The sequence below is a fragment of the Trichomycterus rosablanca genome, chromosome 11 (assembly GCF_030014385.1).
Source record: "Trichomycterus rosablanca isolate fTriRos1 chromosome 11, fTriRos1.hap1, whole genome shotgun sequence".
NCBI lineage: Eukaryota > Metazoa > Chordata > Actinopteri > Siluriformes > Trichomycteridae > Trichomycterus > Trichomycterus rosablanca.
The window spans coordinates 2,479,496-2,498,182 of NC_085998.1; the positions used below are offsets into that span (position 1 = coordinate 2,479,496).

The 18,687-nt window shown below is 45.9% G+C and overlaps 1 protein-coding gene across 3 annotated transcripts in view; it reads left to right on the plus strand.

Annotated features, from left to right (window-relative positions):
* The window catches only part of dmxl2 (Dmx-like 2), a 109,235-nt gene that overhangs the window by 43,249 nt on the left and 47,299 nt on the right, over positions 1-18,687 (plus strand). For all 3 annotated transcript variants that reach the window (XM_063004751.1, XM_063004753.1, XM_063004752.1), the window contains exons 17-23: positions 2,940-3,170; positions 3,294-4,886; positions 8,300-8,410; positions 10,708-10,877; positions 11,582-11,679; positions 12,352-12,517; positions 17,965-18,229. In XM_063004751.1, the coding sequence (XP_062860821.1) occupies positions 2,940-3,170; positions 3,294-4,886; positions 8,300-8,410; positions 10,708-10,877; positions 11,582-11,679; positions 12,352-12,517; positions 17,965-18,229 (2,634 nt within the window). The remainder of the gene's footprint in view (positions 1-2,939; positions 3,171-3,293; positions 4,887-8,299; positions 8,411-10,707; positions 10,878-11,581; positions 11,680-12,351; positions 12,518-17,964; positions 18,230-18,687) is intronic.

An 18,687-nucleotide genomic window follows, 5' to 3' on the forward strand; every position in this document is an offset into this window, starting at 1 on the left:
TCCAGAACATGACTCGGCACTTTATATAAAACACCCAGAGATCTGCTCCAGAACATGACTCGGCACTTTATATAAAACACCCAGAGATCTGCTCCAGAACATGACTCGGCACTTTATATAAAACACCCAGAGATCTGCTCCAGAACATGACTCGGCACTTTATATAAAACACCCAGAGATCTGCTCCAGAACATGACTCGGCACTTTATATAAAACACCCAGAGATCTGCTCCAGAACATGACTCGGCACTTTATATAAAACACCCAGAGATCTGCTCCAGAACATGACTCGGCACTTTATATAAAACACCCAGAGATCTGCTCCAGAACATGACTCGGCACTTTATATAAAACACCCAGAGATCTGCTCCAGAACATGACTCGGCACTTTTATATAAAACACCCAGAGATCTGCTCCAGAACATGACTCGGCACTTTATATACAACACCCAGAGATCTGCTCCAGAACATGACTCGGCACTTTATATACAACACCCAGAGATCTGCTCCAGAACATGACTCGGCACTTTATATAAAACACCCAGAGATCTGCTCCAGAACATGACTCGGCACTTTTATATAAAACACCCAGAGATCTGCTCCAGAACATGACTCGGCACTTTATATACAACACCCAGAGATCTGCTCCAGAACATGACTCGGCACTTTTATATAAAACACCCAGAGATCTGCTCCAGAACATGACTCGGCACTTTATATAAAACACCCAGAGATCTGCTCCAGAACATGACTCGGCACTTTATATAAAACACCCAGAGATCTGCTCCAGAACATGACTCGGCACTTTATATAAAACACCCAGAGATCTGCTCCAGAACATGACTCGGCACTTTATATAAAACACCCAGAGATCTGCTCCAGAACATGACTCGGCACTTTATATAAAACACCCAGAGATCTGCTCCAGAACATGACTCGGCACTTTTATATAAAACACCCAGAGATCTGCTCCAGAACATGACTCGGCACTTTATATAAAACACCCAGAGATCTGCTCCAGAACATGACTCGGCACTTTATATAAAACACCCAGAGATCTGCTCCAGAACATGACTCGGCACTTTATATAAAACACCCAGAGATCTGCTCCAGAACATGACTCGGCACTTTATATAAAACACCCAGAGATCTGCTCCAGAACATGACTCGGCACTTTATATAAAACACCCAGAGATCTGCTCCAGAACATGACTCGGCACTTTATATAAAACACCCGGAGATCTGCTCCAGAACATGACTCGGCACTTTTATATAAAACACCCGGAGATCTGCTCCAGAACATGACTCGGCACTTTTATATAAAACACCCAGAGATCTGCTCCAGAACATGACTCGGCACTTTATATAAAACACCCAGAGATCTGCTCCAGAACATGACTCGGCACTTTATATAAAACACCCAGAGATCTGCTCCAGAACATGACTCGGCACTTTATATAAAACACCCAGAGATCTGCTCCAGAACATGACTCGGCACTTTATATAAAACACCCGGAGATCTGCTCCAGAACATGACTCGGCACTTTATATAAAACACCCAGAGATCTGATCCAGAACATGACTCGGCACTTTATATAAAACACCCAGAGATCTGCTCCAGAACATGACTCGGCACTTTATATAAAACACCCAGAGATCTGCTCCAGAACATGACTCGGCACTTTTATATACAACACCCAGAGATCTGATCCAGAACATGACTCGGCACTTTTATATAAAACACCCGGAGATCTGCTCCAGAACATGACTCGGCACTTTTATATAAAACACCCAGAGATCTGCTCCAGAACATGACTCGGCACTTTATATAAAACACCCAGAGATCTGCTCCAGAACATGACTCGGCACTTTTATATAAAACACCCAGAGATCTGCTCCAGAACATGACTCGGCACTTTTATATAAAACACCCGGAGATCTGCTCCAGAACATGACTCGGCACTTTTATATAAAACACCCAGAGATCTGCTCCAGAACATGACTCGGCACTTTATATAAAACACCCAGAGATCTGCTCCAGAACATGACTCGGCACTTTATATAAAACACCCAGAGATCTGCTCCAGAACATGACTCGGCACTTTATATAAAACACCCAGAGATCTGCTCCAGAACATGACTCGGCACTTTATATAAAACACCCGGAGATCTGCTCCAGAACATGACTCGGCACTTTATATAAAACACCCAGAGATCTGATCCAGAACATGACTCGGCACTTTATATAAAACACCCAGAGATCTGCTCCAGAACATGACTCGGCACTTTATATAAAACACCCGGAGATCTGCTCCAGAACATGACTCGGCACTTTATATAAAACACCCAGAGATCTGCTCCAGAACATGACTCGGCACTTTATATAAAACACCCAGAGATCTGCTCCAGAACATGACTCGGCACTTTTATATAAAACACCCAGAGATCTGCTCCAGAACATGACTCGGCACTTTATATAAAACACCCAGAGATCTGATCCAGAACATGACTCGGCACTTTATATAAAACACCCAGAGATCTGATCCAGAACATGACTCGGCACTTTATATAAAACACCCAGAGATCTGCTCCAGAACATGACTCGGCACTTTATATAAAACACCCAGAGATCTGATCCAGAACATGACTCAGCATTTGAATCAGATATAAAAACATGATGACTCAGCACTTTATATCTGATATCAGGAGAGCTGATCTGAAACACGACTCATCATTTTATATTGAACATCAAGAGATCTGATCTGAAACATGAGTCGACATTTAAGGATCAGATCAAAAGCATCATGACTCAGCATTTGATTTGATCATAAATAATGATGTAATTTTATGTTTCATTCATGACTGTAAAATATCTCTGTGTGTGTGTGTGTGTGTGTGTGTGTGTGTGTGTGTGTGTGTGTGTGTGTGTGATCGTACAGACGACACGGCGCAGGATCAGCCGTACCAGAACCAGCTGACCGTCCCCCAGGGGTTCGGTAACGCCGACTCGTCCCCCGAGTCCACGCCCGGTCAGAGCCCTCTGCCCCGCTCCAGCTCCTCTGCTAACCTTCAGTCTGCCAGTAAACTCATCCTGAGCTCCACACTGGTCTACAGCCAGAGACTGGAGCTCCCTCAGGGGGTCCAGGTCATCCGCACCACGCCCTCCGCTGGTACAACTGCACACTGCACTCACGCTGCACTCACACTGCACTAGTACACGGCTCACTGACTCTTCTTCCTGCGTCTCGATATGTGTTCAGTGTATCTGACGAGGTTCTCGTGTCCTGCCGCAGGTCACCTGAGCTCCTCCTCCATCTACCCGGTGTGTCTGGCCCCGTACCTGATCGTGACGGCCTGCTCGGACGGCCGCGTCCGCTTCTGGAGGTGCTCGGCGGAGCCCGAGGAGCCGCCCGCGTACCGCTGGGAGCCGTGGTGCCTGCTGAACGAGGAGGAGGACGACGACAGCGCCCTGAGCGTCACCGGGCGGCCCGTCGCCGTCAGCTGCTCCTACACCGGCCGCCTCGCCGCCGCCTTCAAGCAGCCGGTCCCCGCCGAGGAGGAGTTCTCCATGCACGTCTCCATCTACGAGTGCGAGTCCACGGGGGGGTCCGAGTGGGTCCTGGAGCAGACCATCCACCTGGACGATTTCAGGAGGCCGGCGAGCACGCTGGACCCCAGGATCAGCGTGGACAGCAACCTGGTGGTGTACAGCAAGTCCGACCTGTTCGTCAGCGAGCGCAACCCCAACGTCAAGCACTTCGTCCACCTGGACTGGCTCTCCAAAGAGGACGGCTCGCACATCCTGACCGTCGGGGTGGGCTCCTGCATCCTGATGTACGGCCGCATCTCCGGCATCGTGACCGAGCAGACGGGCGGGAAAGACGGCATGGCGGTCGTCACCCTGCCCCTAGGGGGCAGCGTCAAGCAGGGGGTGCGCTCCCGCTGGGTTCTCCTGCGCTCCGTGGATCTGGTCTCGTCCGTGGACGGCACGCCCTCGCTGCCCGTCTCGCTGTCCTGGGTGCGGGACGGGATACTGGTGATCGGGATGGACTGCGAGATGCACGTCTACGCCCAGTGGTACCAGGACAAGAAGCCGGCCGACGCCGAGGACGACGACGAGGCTTTCGCCGGCAGGAAGAGCGCCGTGGAGACGGCCGACGACGTCCTGCGCGTGCCGGCCGTCATCCAGGACGGCGGGCTCTTCGAAGCGGCGCATTCCCTCTCGCCCACGCTGCCTCAGTACCACCCCACGCAGCTCCTGGAGCTGATGGATTTGGGGAAGGTGCGGCGCGCCAAAGCCATCCTGTCTCACCTGGTGAAGTGCATCGCCGGCGAGGTGGCGGTGGTCCGCGACGCCGAGGCGGGCGAAGGCGGGGCCCGGCGCCACCTCTCGCGCACCATCAGCGTCACCGGGAGCACCGCCAAGGACACCATCGTGGCCGGACGCGACGGCGGGCGGGACTACACGGAGATCAACTCCATCCCCCCGCTCCCGCTCTACGCGCTCCTCTCGGCCGACCTGGACACCTCCTTCAAGAGCAAGTTCGCCGAGGAGGGCAAGATCCAGGAGCGCGAGGCCGAGCGGTCCTCCGAGGACCAGTACGCCGAGCTCTTCCAGGACCCCGCCGCGAGCACCGACGACTTCGCCAGCTTCGCCTGGGCCGACAAGGCCGAGAAGAAGGAGAAGAGGACGCGGGTCATCGACCTGTCGCAGTACGCGCCCACCTACTTCGGGCCCGAGCACGCCCGGGTCCTGTCCTCCCACCTCATGCACTCCAGTCTGCCCGGGCTCACCCGGCTGGAGCAGATGTTCCTGGTGGCGCTCGCCGATACCGTCGCCACCACCAGCGCGGAGGTGGGCGGGGCCACTAATAAGAAGTACACAGGTGAGTCGGCGCAGTGACCCTGGGCGTCTCCCGCCAGAGTAACGTAGTCCGTCCGAGGTTCGATCGTCTCCCGCGTCCGTCCTCGGCGCCGGTTATCGGAAGCGCCTTGTTGATCCTCGAACCGCGCGGCGCTTTATCTCCCCTCTGCCTCCTGCGGCGCGGCACGTCGCCCCCGTTTATTTAGTCTCTTGGAGAAGGTGAAGCGTAGACGTGAGCACAGCGTTCCAGACCGGCAGACATCAGGAGATCAGGCAGGTTCAGGGACAGCACGTATGTTTCTCTTCACGTGATCTGTGTCTTCCTGGAGAAAAAAAAAAACACCGCCACCATCTCCTGGTTCCAAAAGGCGTCGTCCCAACTGTTTCTGAAGTGTCTTGCAGGCATGAAATTTAACATTTTTAATCACAGTTTACAAATTGAAGTAAGTGTTTGTTCCACAGTAGCTTCTGATTTCACTGGTCAGGGTTGTGGTGGCTGGAAGCTGAGCAGATCAGTCCACAGCTCCCGGTCCTCACCCACAAATCCTCACGTCGGTGAATCCCTGGGCGCTCGTATAAGGTTCCTAAACCTCCTGGGAAAGGGGGGGGGGGGGGGGGGGAATGATGCTGAATGGTCCCAGATTCTGTTGAATGGTTGGATGCTGAATGCACCTAACTGGTCCTGGCTGGTCCTGAGGTGAAGCGTCCTGACAGGTCGTCCTAAATGCTGAATGAGTGCTGAGTGGTGCTTCGAGCGGTGTTGAATGGTGCTGATCGATGCTGAATTGTGTCAGGTGGTGCCGAGTGGTGTTTAGTGTAGGAGGTGCTAATCTGACGATTATTTTTTCGATTAGTCGACTAGTCACCGATTATTTATGTCATACCCTCCATCTCTGCCTTAACATAACAAAACCCTGTTATGTCATTTAATTTCCAATATCAAATTAAAATAATGACCCATGAAACATGAATATGAAACTTAAGCTTGATAGTTTAATTAAATATATTTGAAACATTAATACACAATCACAATAAAAAAATCAATGAAATAAGAGAAAGCTTTGGACGGCATTAGAAGCTGTTATGTTTCAGAAGTTCTGGATCACTCTGGAAATCAAAAACATTTATAACATGTGGTTGAGAAACGTGTGAATGCTGTCTGTGAAGATCTCAGCCATCTGAGGGGAGCATGAACCTCTTTCTCTTCTCATCCACACTCCATTGCTTAGTGCTATTAATAGAGAGAGCAAAAGAGAAAGCTGGATTAATGATCACAAACTGAAGGCTGTGTATCGTAGTTTATTATAAATAGTGTACCGGCTATTCCAACTAAACCATAACAGGTTAAATATCTGAACTGAATTATCTGCTGAGCTAACTAGCTATCATTAAGTGGATGAGGCTGATTATTTAGAACGAATGCTCTCATTAACGAGAGCAAAAAATAACGTTAGGCTATAACGTTAAGTTATATAACGTTACTCCTAATAAATCACTGATTAACTACTGCACTTAATGCGTTAGCTTAGCTATCAAACTAAGCTATCGAAGTTTTCCGACAGGTACTCTAACATTAACAAACATTAGCTGCAGTACGTTGGTTAAAGAATGAGGCGGTGTAAAAACGTACCTGTCCTGGATAACGCTGGTCGTCACGGCTGCAGGGTGCTCGTGTTTCAGATGCTCGTGCATCACCGTGTTGCCGGTGTGAAACCACGACTCTGCTCTGTAGCGTCTGTAGCGTTCAGCTCGTTTCTTTGGTTTATTTTGGCTGAAATGCTCCTGAAATACTTCAGAAAGTTTCGGTCTCTTTATCTTCGCCTCTCTGTCTTCATAAACTCCCCGCCGCGCCATGGAAGCGATGCTGCGCCCCCTGCAGTTCCTGTAGTGCGTTGCATCGATAACGACGCGTCGACAATGAAATTACACGTCGACACATTTTTATAGTCGACGTTATCGATTATGTCGACTAATCGTCGCAGCCCTAGTGTTGAGCGGTGTTGAATGGTGCTGATCGATGCCGAATTGTGTTAAGTGGTGCTGAGTGGTGTTTAGTGTAGGAGGTGCTGAATGAGTGTTGTGTGGTGTTGAATGGTGCTGAGTGGTGTTTAGTGTAGGAGGTGCTGAGTGGTATTCAGTGGTGTTGAGCAGTGTTGAATGGTGCTGAGTGGTGTTTAGTGTGAGAGGTGCTGAGTGGTGTTGAGCGGTGCTGAGTCCTGAATGGCGCTGAGCAGTGTTTAATGTAAGAGGTGCAGAGTGGTGTTTAGCGGTGCTAAGTGGTGTTGAGCAGTGTTGAATGATGCCGATCGGTGTTGAATGATGCCGAGTGGTGTTTAGTGCGAGTGGTGTTGAGTGGTGTTGAGCAGTGTTGAGTAGTACTGAGAGGTGTAAAGCTGCATTGAGCGGTGTTGAATGATGCTGAGCGGTGTTTAGTGCGAGAGGTGCCGAGTGGTGTTGAATGGTGTTGAGCGGTGCTGAGTAGTGTTGAGTGGTGTTGAGTGGTGTTGAGCAGTGTTGAGCAGTGTTGAGTAGTACTGAGAGGTGTAAAGCTGCATTGAGCGGTGTTGAATGATGCTGAGCGGTGTTTAGTGCGAGAGGTGCTGAGTGGTGTTGAATGGTGTTGAGCGGTGCTGAGTAGTGTTGAGTGGTGTTGAGCAGTGTTGAGTAGTACTGAGAGGTGTAAAGCTGCATTGAGCGGTGTTGAATGATGCCGAGTGGTGTTTAGTGTGAGAGGTGCCGAGCGGTGTTGAATGGTGTTGAATGGTGTTGAGCGGTGCTGAGCAGTGTCGAGTGGTGTATTAGTGGTGTTGAGTAGTACTGAGAGGTGTAAAGCTGCATTGAGCGGTGTTGAATGATGCTGAGCGGTGTTTAGTGTGAGAGGTGCCGAGCGGTGTTGAATGGTGTTGAATGGTGTTGAGCGGTGCTGAGCAGTGTCGAGTGGTGTATTAGTGGTGTTGAGTAGTACTGAGAGGTGTAAAGCTGCATTGAGCGGTGTTGAATGATGCTGAGCGGTGTTGAGTGGTGTTGAGTGGTGTTGAGTAGTGTTGAGTGGTGTTGAGCAGTGTTGAGTAGTACTGAGAGGTGTAAAGCTGCATTGAGCGGTGTTGAATGATGCTGAGTGGTGTTTAGTGTGAGAGGTGCCGAGCGGTGTTGAATGATGCTGAGCGGTGTTGAATGATGCTGAGTGGTGTTTAGTGTGAGAGGTGCCGAGCGGTGTTGAATGATGCTGAGAGGTGTTGAATGATGCTGAGTGGTGTTTAGTGTGAGAGGTGCCGAGCGGTGTTGAATGATGCTGAGAGGTGTTGAATGTTGTGTTAATGGAAGTATTAATAGAGCAGCGTGATGAGTGAATAGAGCTGCACACCAGCCTTTATTCCTCATTGTGTGTGTGTGTGTGTGTGTGTGTGTGTGTGTGTGTGTGTGTGTGTTCTCCAGGTGGAGATGCTCTGGATGAGTGTGGACTCAGGTACCTGCTGGCCATGCGCTTACACACCTGCCTGCTGACATCACTTCCTCCCCTGTACCGCCTCCAGCTCCTGCACCAAGGTAACACAACTATATTCATTCAATACGTTCTGACTATAGGGCCAAAAGTATTTGGACACCATCTACTAGGGCTGGGCGATTATGGATAAAAAATTATATCTCGATATTTTTTAGCTGAATGGCGATATACGATATATATCTCGATATTTTTTCATCCCATACGGTAATAACAACAAGACACTTCTGAGACAAAGCTACATGATCCAAATGTTATACAGGCACTTTTATTAACATTCAGCTGTAGATAAACATGAGAGATTCCTTAAAAATAAACTATTGGCATAAATTAAATCAGGGGTCCCGACCTTTTTGAAACAGAGGGCTGATTTAAGGGTACTGAGTAAGCCAAACGGCCACTTATAGGATACAAACTTCCTGAATAACATAAGGTTGCATGGTTCACCTTTAATGATAATATTATGATTAATAATAATAATAATAAATATTTATTTGTGTGAAGAGACTGTCTGATCACATGTTAATTATTTCTTGCAATAATTATTAACAATGATTTATAGGGATGTCCCGATCATGTTTTTTTGTTCCCGATACCGATCCCGATTATTTATTTTGATCCCGATCCGATACCGAGTCTCAAACCGATACTTGTATTATCTAGATATTGTCTAGATAAGAACTGGATAATACTGTTCACACAGTGCACACTTCAACTACATTACAGTTATTCACATTAATCCAGTGTACATGTTTAACACCTGAATAGCTCTGCAGTGCTGAAGGGAAACATGCTGCATCCAAACTATTGGCTTAATGTTCTTTTATTTTTACAAAATCAATCAAAATGAGTGAGATCATTACAGTTTTACTTTCAACTTTACATTCGAAGAAAAAAAATCTGTTTAATGCAGAAATCTGTGTAGCAGCTTAACTTGAATATAAGAAAATAAGTTACTTAAAAGCATTACAGTAAAACCTGAATACCAAAATAAAATGGAAAGGCTCTTTTGTTATGAAGGAAAGCCAGTTTTTGTATTGTGACAGTGGTTTGATGGACGTTTCTATGCTAAGTGAGTGTGTTTTGACCCTTTGGGGCTTCCATAGTGCATGGAATAGCGTGCTCGACTCTAGCTGTCCGCTATCCGGTACCGTAACAGAAGAAGTTAATAAAGTGTTCTGCTCCCGACATTATGTAAATATAGCGTGTATTTATTTCTTTATTAAGCGAGTGCATCACTACGTTGTTTAGTAAACCGGAGTGATCCTCGACTCACACACCATATAAACAGTAAAATTCTACAGTAATGAACGCAGCTCTGCTCCCACCGCCTCGTGAAACGCTCGCAGTGCAGACGTTACACTTCACTGCTGGACTTGTTTCACTTTCCAATTCAAACTATTTCAACACGGCGGACATGCTGACGTAAAACAAAAGATCGGGATTACGATCGGGTTTAGTAAATCCGATCCCGATCAGTTAAAAAATGCCTCGATCGGCCCCATCGGGATCGGGACATCCCTAATGATTTACCATGGCAGGAAACACAGACATATTTAAACATTATTAACATTAATAACATTATTTAATTCTGAAAGTCAGAGCGATCACATCTCTGATGTTTTTGTAAATATTGTTCCTGACGGTTTTGTATGAATTTTTTTATTTATTTATTTTATTTTATTTTTTTTACAAATTACGACTTCTGTAGCATTTTTTTAGGAAATCATTAACAGTCTTATCTTCAAATAATGTCCCGTTTGTACTGATGACTACTGTTGTTTTAGAGCAAATCATGAACTCTGTACATCAATGCAAGTGTTATTGATTCAAAGAGATCAATAAGGAAAATATCATTTTTAGACGGAGCTCTATAGTCACTAGAGCTGTTTAGAACGTGCCCTGCGGGGGACTCGCGTGGTGGGAGAGGGGCGAGTTGTGTTCAGTGAGGGAGAGGGGCGGGGCAGTGAGGGAGAGGGGCGGGGCAGGTGAGCGAGAGGGGGCGGGGCAGGTGAACATGTGCAGAGACAAACTGGGAGAAGAGAAAGACGAACTGTCGGATCTAACTGGAACGCAACATCTATACCGATATAAGCGATATTGTCTCATCTTATATCACGTATGAAAATATATCGATATATCTTTAAAACTCGATATATCGCCCAGCCCTACCGTCTACTGTACAAGATCAGTTATATGAAAAACATTTTGGGCGTGGTCCTTTCCTGTTTCTCCTTTATTATCAGTGCCTGACCCCATACATGCCAACACAGGAAAGTAGGCAATATAACGTATATACCAGGTCATCTAAGTGTGTGTGTGTGTGTGTGTGTGTGTGTAGGCGTCTCCACGTGTCACTTCGCCTGGGCGTTCCACTCCGAAGCCGAGGAGGAGATGCTCAACATGATCCCCGCCATGCAGCGAGGAGACCCCCAGTGGTCCGAGCTCCGGGCCGTGGGCGTCGGCTGGTGGATCCGAAACATCAACACGCTCCGACGCATGGTGGAGAAGGTAACACACACACATCTGTAGAACACATCTGTAGAGCGCCGGATTCACAAGACCCGTGTTAACACTCTGTGGTCAAAAGTATGTGGACACTCTTAAGGTCTGACACGTGGATGAAAAGGCCCCGCTCACAATCAGCATTCCGATTCATCCCAAGGGTGGAGTTCAAGGCTTTCTGCACCCATCAGTCCATTCGTTGAAGATTAGTGGCATGTGGGGGGAAGGGGGGGGGGGGGGGTTCATGCCAACCCTTTCTGCCCCAAACCCCCTGGTTCCCATTTTCACCAGAGCCCCATGCAGATGGACGCTCATTGTTTCTTTTATGGGCTCAGTAGTTAAGGTACTGAACGTAGAATCATAAGGTTGTTGGTTTTTATGGACCAACAATCGGGGAACCCCGATGAGGAACCCCGATTAGGAACCCCGATTAGGAACCCCGATGAGGAACCCCGATGACACTCCCTCTGACACGTGAGCAGTCCACTAATCCCTTCTTATTCTCCCATACTTGAGTGTAATTGTGTGTGTGTGGTTGGTTTTGCGTACGGAGAGCCACTCCCCGGTCGCCCTGGGCAACCAAGGTCCTTACACAACGTTCATGACCCCACCCAGAACACTTATCATCACTTACTTCTTTGAGAGTGTCCACATACTTTTGCCGTGTATTGTTTGTGTCTCATTTCTCTCTCTCGCTCGTTCCGTCTCAGGTCGCCAAAGCAGCGTTTCAGAGGAACAACGACCCCCTCGACGCCGCGCTCTTCTACTTGGCCATGAAGAAGAAGGCTGTACTGTGGGGCCTCTTCAGGTTCTCCTCAAATTATTCTTTTTTAATAGCTATTGTACGGCACTAAAGCGGAGCGGGTCAAGGGCCTTGCTCAGGGGTCCAACAGTGGCAGCAACCTTTCGATTGATAGCACAGAGCTCTACCCACTAGAAAAACACGAGTAGGAACTGGGGAAGCATGACCACGCTGGACTAGCTCACACCGAGTCTCGACAGTAGTCCTATTAAACACCTTTGGGATGAATTGGAATGTTGGAAGTTGACCTTTTTATGAAACGGGCCTAATTCCCCTCAAACGAACTGAAAAATCCTCTGGAAAGCCGTCCCAGATGAGCGGAGGCTGTTGTAGCTGCGTAAAAGGCAGGATCAGGTGCTGCATTTGCGACCTCTGCTGGCCGATCGAGGCGCCTGCACAGAGATGATGAATAATGGATAGTAGTGCGTGGGTAGTAGTATCCATACGCGATCCTGCTCTCTGTGAGACTCCGTCTCTGGCGGTGAGGGTTGTGTGTCAGATGGGGTGCGGGACGGGCTGGTATGCAGGAGGGGAGTTGGATATGACTAAATTGGCAGACAAAAGGGGAATAGACGCTTTTGGTGATATAAATGTGCTGGATTGTGTTTAAGAGGTTCTGCTTCTCTGCTCTTGATATAAATGTGATGGATTTTCTTTGGGCTGATGGATCTGGTGCAGGTCTCAGCATGATGAGAAGATGACCCAGTTCTTCAGCCATAACTTCAGCGAGGATCGGTGGAGGAAAGCGGCGCTGAAGAACGCCTTCTCTCTGCTGGGGAAACAGCGCTTCGAACAGTCGGCGGCGTTCTTCTTGCTCGCTGGATCCCTCAAAGACGCCATAGAGGTAAACACACACACACACACACACACACACACACACACACTCACCGGAGTTCCTTCGATTTTACCCGCAGTTTAAACATATGCTATCACTATATTACCAAAAGTATTCACTCCCCCATCCAAATCATTGAATTCAGGTGTTCCAATCACTTCCATGGTCACAGGTGTATAAATCCGAGCACCTCGGCATGCAGACGCTTCAACACACATTAGTGAAAGAACGGGTCGCTCTCAGGAGCTCAGTGAATTCCAGCGTGGTACCGTGATGCCACCTGTGCAACAAATCCAGTGGTGACATTTCCTCACTACTAAATATTCCACAGTCGACTGTCAGTGCTGGTATAACAAAGTGGAAGCGATCGGGAACGACAGCAACTCAGCCACCGAGTGTTACCACATAAAATGACAGAGCGGGTCAGCGGATGCTGAGGAACATAGTGCACAGAGGTCACCAACTTTCTGCAGAGTCCATCACTACAGAGCTCCAAACTTCATGTGGCCTTCAGATGAGCTCAGGAACAGTGTGTAGAGCTTCATGGAACGGGTCTCCATGGTCGAGCAGCTGCATCCAAGCCTTACATCACCGGATGCAGTGGTGTAAAGCACGCCGCCACCGGACTCTAGAGCAGTGCAGACGTGTTCTCTGGAGTGACGGATCACGCTTCTGATGGACGTGTCTGGGTTTGGCGGTTGCCAGGAGAACGGTACCTGTCTGACTGTATTGTGCCGAGTGTAGAGTGTGGTGGAGGGGGGATTATGGTGTGGGGGTGTTTTTCAGGAGTCGGGCTCGGCCCCTTAGTTCCAGTGAAAGGAACTCTTAATGCTTCAGCACACCAAGAGATTCTGGACAATTTCATGCTCCCGACTTTGTGGGAACAGTTTGGGGATGGCCCCTTCCTGTTCTAACATGACTGCGCACCAGTGCACAAAGCACAAGGTCCATAAAGACGTGGATGAGGGAGTTTGGTGTGGAAGAACTTGACTGGCCTGCACTGGCCCCCGATCAAGGCCCTTAACCCTTAATTGCCTGCATTGTGCTTTCTCACAGTTGTACACACAGTGTGTGTGTGTGTGTGTGTGTGTGTGTGTGTGTGTGTGTGTGTGTGTGTGTGTGTGTGTGTGTGTGTGAGAGAGAGAGAGAGAGAGAAATAATAAAAATAACAATAAGAAAGAACAAATATATACAAAACAGTTTCTCTCTCTAGCTCACCACACTCTACATGTATGAGCTTCATTACCTTGGGCTGATTGTATAAACACTTGCAGTCAAAACATACTGATAGAGCAGCTGTACACACACACACACACACACACACACACACACACACACACACACACACACACACACACAAACTCAAACTCAAACTCAAAAGAAGCTTTATTGGCATGACAAATAAGGACATTCGTATTGCCAAAGCAAGTTACAGGGAAATATAAACAATATAAATAAGAAAGAACAAAAATATACAGAACAGTTACATGTGCAAAAAATATAGAATAGAATAAAATATTAATAAAAACAGTGCAAAATAATAACAATAAAAAGTATAATATTTACAATAATGAGGTAGTAAAACAATCAGTTTGTGCGTGTGTGTGTGTGTGTGTGTGTGTGTGTGTGTGTGTGTGTGTGTGTGTGTATGGGACATGGTCACCCACTGTCCCTCACCTGGTGGCAGGTGTGTGTATAGAGTGCTGCTAGTGTGCAGCTCTCTCTGTGCTCCCCCAGTAGGTGGGGCAGTTTGTCGAGGTCTGGGAGGGAGGTGAAGTTGGGGATGACGTTATTAAATTTAGGGAAGAATTGGGAGCGGACGTGGTGGTACTTGGTACACCGGGTGAGGAAGTGCAGCTCCGTCTCTACTGTACTGAGAGTGCAGTGCTGACACGACCTCTCCTCCCGGGGCAGCCAGGACCGGGTGTGTCGCCCCGTCTCCACGGCCAGGTCGTGTGCGCTCAGTCTGTACCTCGTCAGGGTGTTTCTTAATTTAGGGTCGGATACTGCGCTCAGATAATCTGCTGCACTGTAGTGTCTGTTTAGGGCCAAATAACAACAAATAACAACAAATAATAAATAACTGCATTTTACTTTGAGTTTTAGTTTCAGTTTCCCAATAATTCAGATATTTAGTTCTGAGTTTTTGTGTAATTTGGTTTATTTTAATTGGGTTTACAGATTTCTCCTGTTCCTGAGTCTTTATTGTGTTAGTGTGTGTTAGTGGTGTGTCAGCGTGTGTTATTACAGTGTCTGTGTGTGTTAGTGGTGTATCTGTGTGTGTTAGTGGTGTATCTGTGTGTGTTAGTGGTGTATCTGTGTGTGTTAGTGGTGTATCTGTGTGTGTTAGTGGTGTATGGGTGTGTGTTAGTGGTGTATCTGTGTGTGTTAGTGGTGTATCTGTGTGTGTTAGTGGTGTATCTGTGTGTGTTAGTGGTGTATGGGTGTGTGTTAGTGGTGTATCTGTGTGTGTTAGTGGTGTATCTGTGTGTGTTAGTGGTGTATGGGTGTGTGTTAGTGGTGTATCTGTGTGTGTTAGTGGTGTATCTGTGTGTGTTAGAGTGTCTGTGTGTGTTATTAGTGTATCGGTGTGTGTTAGTGGTGTATCTGTGTGTGTTAGTGGTGTATCTGTGTGTGTTATTAGTGTATCAGTGTGTGTTAGTGGTGTATCTGTGTGTGTTACTGGTGTATCTGTGTGTGTTAGTGGTGTATCTGTGTGTGTTAGTGGTGTATGGGTGTGTGTTAGTGGTGTATCTGTGTGTGTTAGTGGTGTATCTGTGTGTGTTAGAGTGTCTGTGTGTGTTATTAGTGTATCGGTGTGTGTTAGTGGTGTATCTGTGTGTGTTACTGGTGTATCTGTGTGTGTTAGTGGTGTATCTGTGTGTGTTAGTGGTGTATGGGTGTGTGTTAGTGGTGTATCTGTGTGTGTTAGTGGTGTATCTGTGTGTGTTAGAGTGTCTGTGTGTGTTATTAGTGTATCGGTGTGTGTTAGTGGTGTATCTGTGTGTGTTACTGGTGTATCTGTGTGTGTTAGTGGTGTATCTGTGTGTGTTAGTGGTGTATCTGTGTGTGTTAGTGGTGTATCTGTGTGTGTTAGAGTGTCTGTGTGTGTTATTAGTGTATCGGTGTGTGTTAGTGGTGTATCTGTGTGTGTTACTGGTGTATCTGTGTGTGTTAGTGGTGTATGGGTGTGTGTTAGTGGTGTATCTGTGTGTGTTAGTGGTGTATCTGTGTGTGTTAGAGTGTCTGTGTGTGTTATTAGTGTATCGGTGTGTGTTAGTGGTGTATCTGTGTGTGTTAGTGGTGTATCTGTGTGTGTTAGTGGTGTATCTGTGTGTGTTAGTGGTGTATCGGTGTGTGTTAGTGGTGTATCGGTGTGTGTTAGTGGTGTATCTGTGTATGTTAGTGGTGTGTCTGTGTGTGTTACTGGTGTATCTGTGTGTGTTAGTGGTGTATGGGTGTGTGTTACTGGTGTATCTGTGTGTGTTAGTGGTGTATCTGTGTGTGTTAGTGGTGTATCTGTGTGTGTTAGTGGTGTATGGGTGTGTGTTACTGGTGTATCTGTGTGTGTTAGTGGTGTATCTGTGTGTGTTACTGGTGTATCTGTGTGTGTTAGTGGTGTATGGGTGTGTGTTACTGGTGTATCTGTGTGTGTTAGTGGTGTATCTGTGTGTGTTAGTGGTGTATCTGTGTGTGTTAGTGGTGTATCTGTGTGTGTTAGTGGTGTATCTGTGTGTGTTACTGGTGTATCTGTGTGTGTTAGTGGTGTATTGGTGTGTGTTAGTGGTGTATCTGTGTGTGTTAGTGGTGTATCTGTGTGTGTTAGTGGTGTATCTGTGTGTGTTAGTGGTGTATGGGTGCAGTGACTCAGGACCAGTTGGATTAGGGGACTGGTATGTTTGCTCAGCTCTTGGTGTTTCAGGGCTTTATAATGATAAGTTTGGGGGTCGCTCTCATTTAGATGGTTCCAGAAGTTGATTGCTCTTCTCTGTATGTTTATAATTAGAGGAAATCGGCCTAATTCTGCCCTGCACGCATTGTTCGTGGTGTGTCTGTGTGTTTGTGTGTTAGTGGTGTGTTGGTGTGTGTTCGTGGTGTGTTGGTGTGTGTTCGTGGTGTATCTGTGCACCTTTAGGATGCTTTTACAGAACTCTGTGTGCAGGGTCTCTAATGGATGTTTGTCCCAATTATGGAATTGATGGTGTGTAAGCGAACCCCAAACTTCACTGCCATATAGAGCAATCGGTTCAATTATTGATTCAAAAATTTTAAGCCAGATTCGAATCGGAATTTCCACGAATGTTTGACGTTTTATAGCGTAAAAGGCCCTGCGAGCTTTTTCACACACACACACAGCCTGGCCGGGGGTAAACAAAGGTCACTTACATTCACTCCAGAACCTCTGACATCTGTGTTATTAAACCCACCCTGAGTTCTCCTGAGGACTGAGGAGACTTTATTAATCCTGGATAAACGCAGGTCACACGCTTTGTAAACCATGTAGAACTGACCTTTATAATAATATTAATAATAGTAATAGTAATAGTAATTATAATTAATAATAATGATAAGCAGAATAGTAATAATAGTAATAATAATAATAATAATAATATAATAATAATAATAATATTAATACTAATAATAATTATAATTAATAATAATGATGAGAAGAATAGTAATAATAATAATTATAATAATAGCAATAATAATATTAGTAGTAATAATAGTAATAATAATAATAATAGTAATAATAATAATAATAATAATATTAATTATACTAGTAATAATAATTAATAATAATAATAATAATAGTAATAATAATAATTAATGATAATAATAATAGTAATAATAATAATTAATGATAATAATAATAGTAATAATAATAATTAATGATAATAATAGTAATAATAATAATAATTAATGATAATAATAGTAATAATAATTAATGATAATAATAGTAATAATAATTAATGATAATAATAATAGTAATATAATGATAATAATAGTAATTATAATAATAGTAATAATCATAAAAAGTACATAACAATAATAATAATAATTCTTATTTTTATTGTAAAAACTTATTGATTAACAATGCATGAATTAATTAACAGTAATAAAAATAATGATAATAATTACAACACACTAAGTTACCTAGAATGTTTTTAGTTTTTAGTCCTGGATTCTATAAAGTTGCTTTGAGATGTCTACTGTAAAAAGCACAGCTTGTTTGGCCCCTGAGCAAGGCCCTTAGCCCCTGAGTGCTTGGATTGGATTGTAATCAGTGCTGTACGCTGCTGTAAGTTTGCTAAGTGCAGAAAATGTAAAAGTGAATGCTGACTGATGTACAACTCTAAAGCTCTCACACACAGCACACTCAGAACACACTCTCCTGTATCCCCTGGGAATGGTGCGCGTCTCGTTCCTGCTGATAAAGGACGAGCGTTTGTGTGCAGGTGTGTTTGGAGAAGATGGAGGACATTCAGCTGGCCATGATAGTCGCCCGTCTGTACGAATCCGACTTCGAGAGCTCGTCCACCTGCCAGGGCATCCTGTACGAGAAGGTCCTGGGCTGCAGGCGGGACGGCAGCGGGTTCTCCTGCTCCAAGATGCACCCGGACCTGTTCCTCAGGAGCATCGCCTTCTGGATCATGAAGGATTACACCAGAGCTCTGGACACACTGCTGGAGCAGACGCCCAAAGAGGACGACGAGAATCCTGGTGAGCAGAGAAAACACACTTCATAATTTAAAGTGTATATAATTATATAATATTAGTTCATAATGATGAGGATCGTTTTACATTTATAATGACAAAACCCTCGTTTACATGAGGAATATGTTGTAGACAGACAGACTTATAGACAGACAGACAGACAGATAGACACAGACATTGATAGATAGAAAGTTAGACAGACAGACAGGTAGATAGACACACAGATAGCCTGACAGATAGACAGACAGATAAAGATATAGATAGACAGACAGTCACACAGACAGACAGATAGATAAATAGATAGATAGACAGACAGATAGCCTGACAGATAGACAGGCAGATAGACAGACAGACACACACACAGACAGGTAGATAGACATGCAGACAGATGGACAGATAGAAAGACAGATATATAGACAGACAGACAGACAGACAGTCACACAGACAGACAGACAGACATGCAT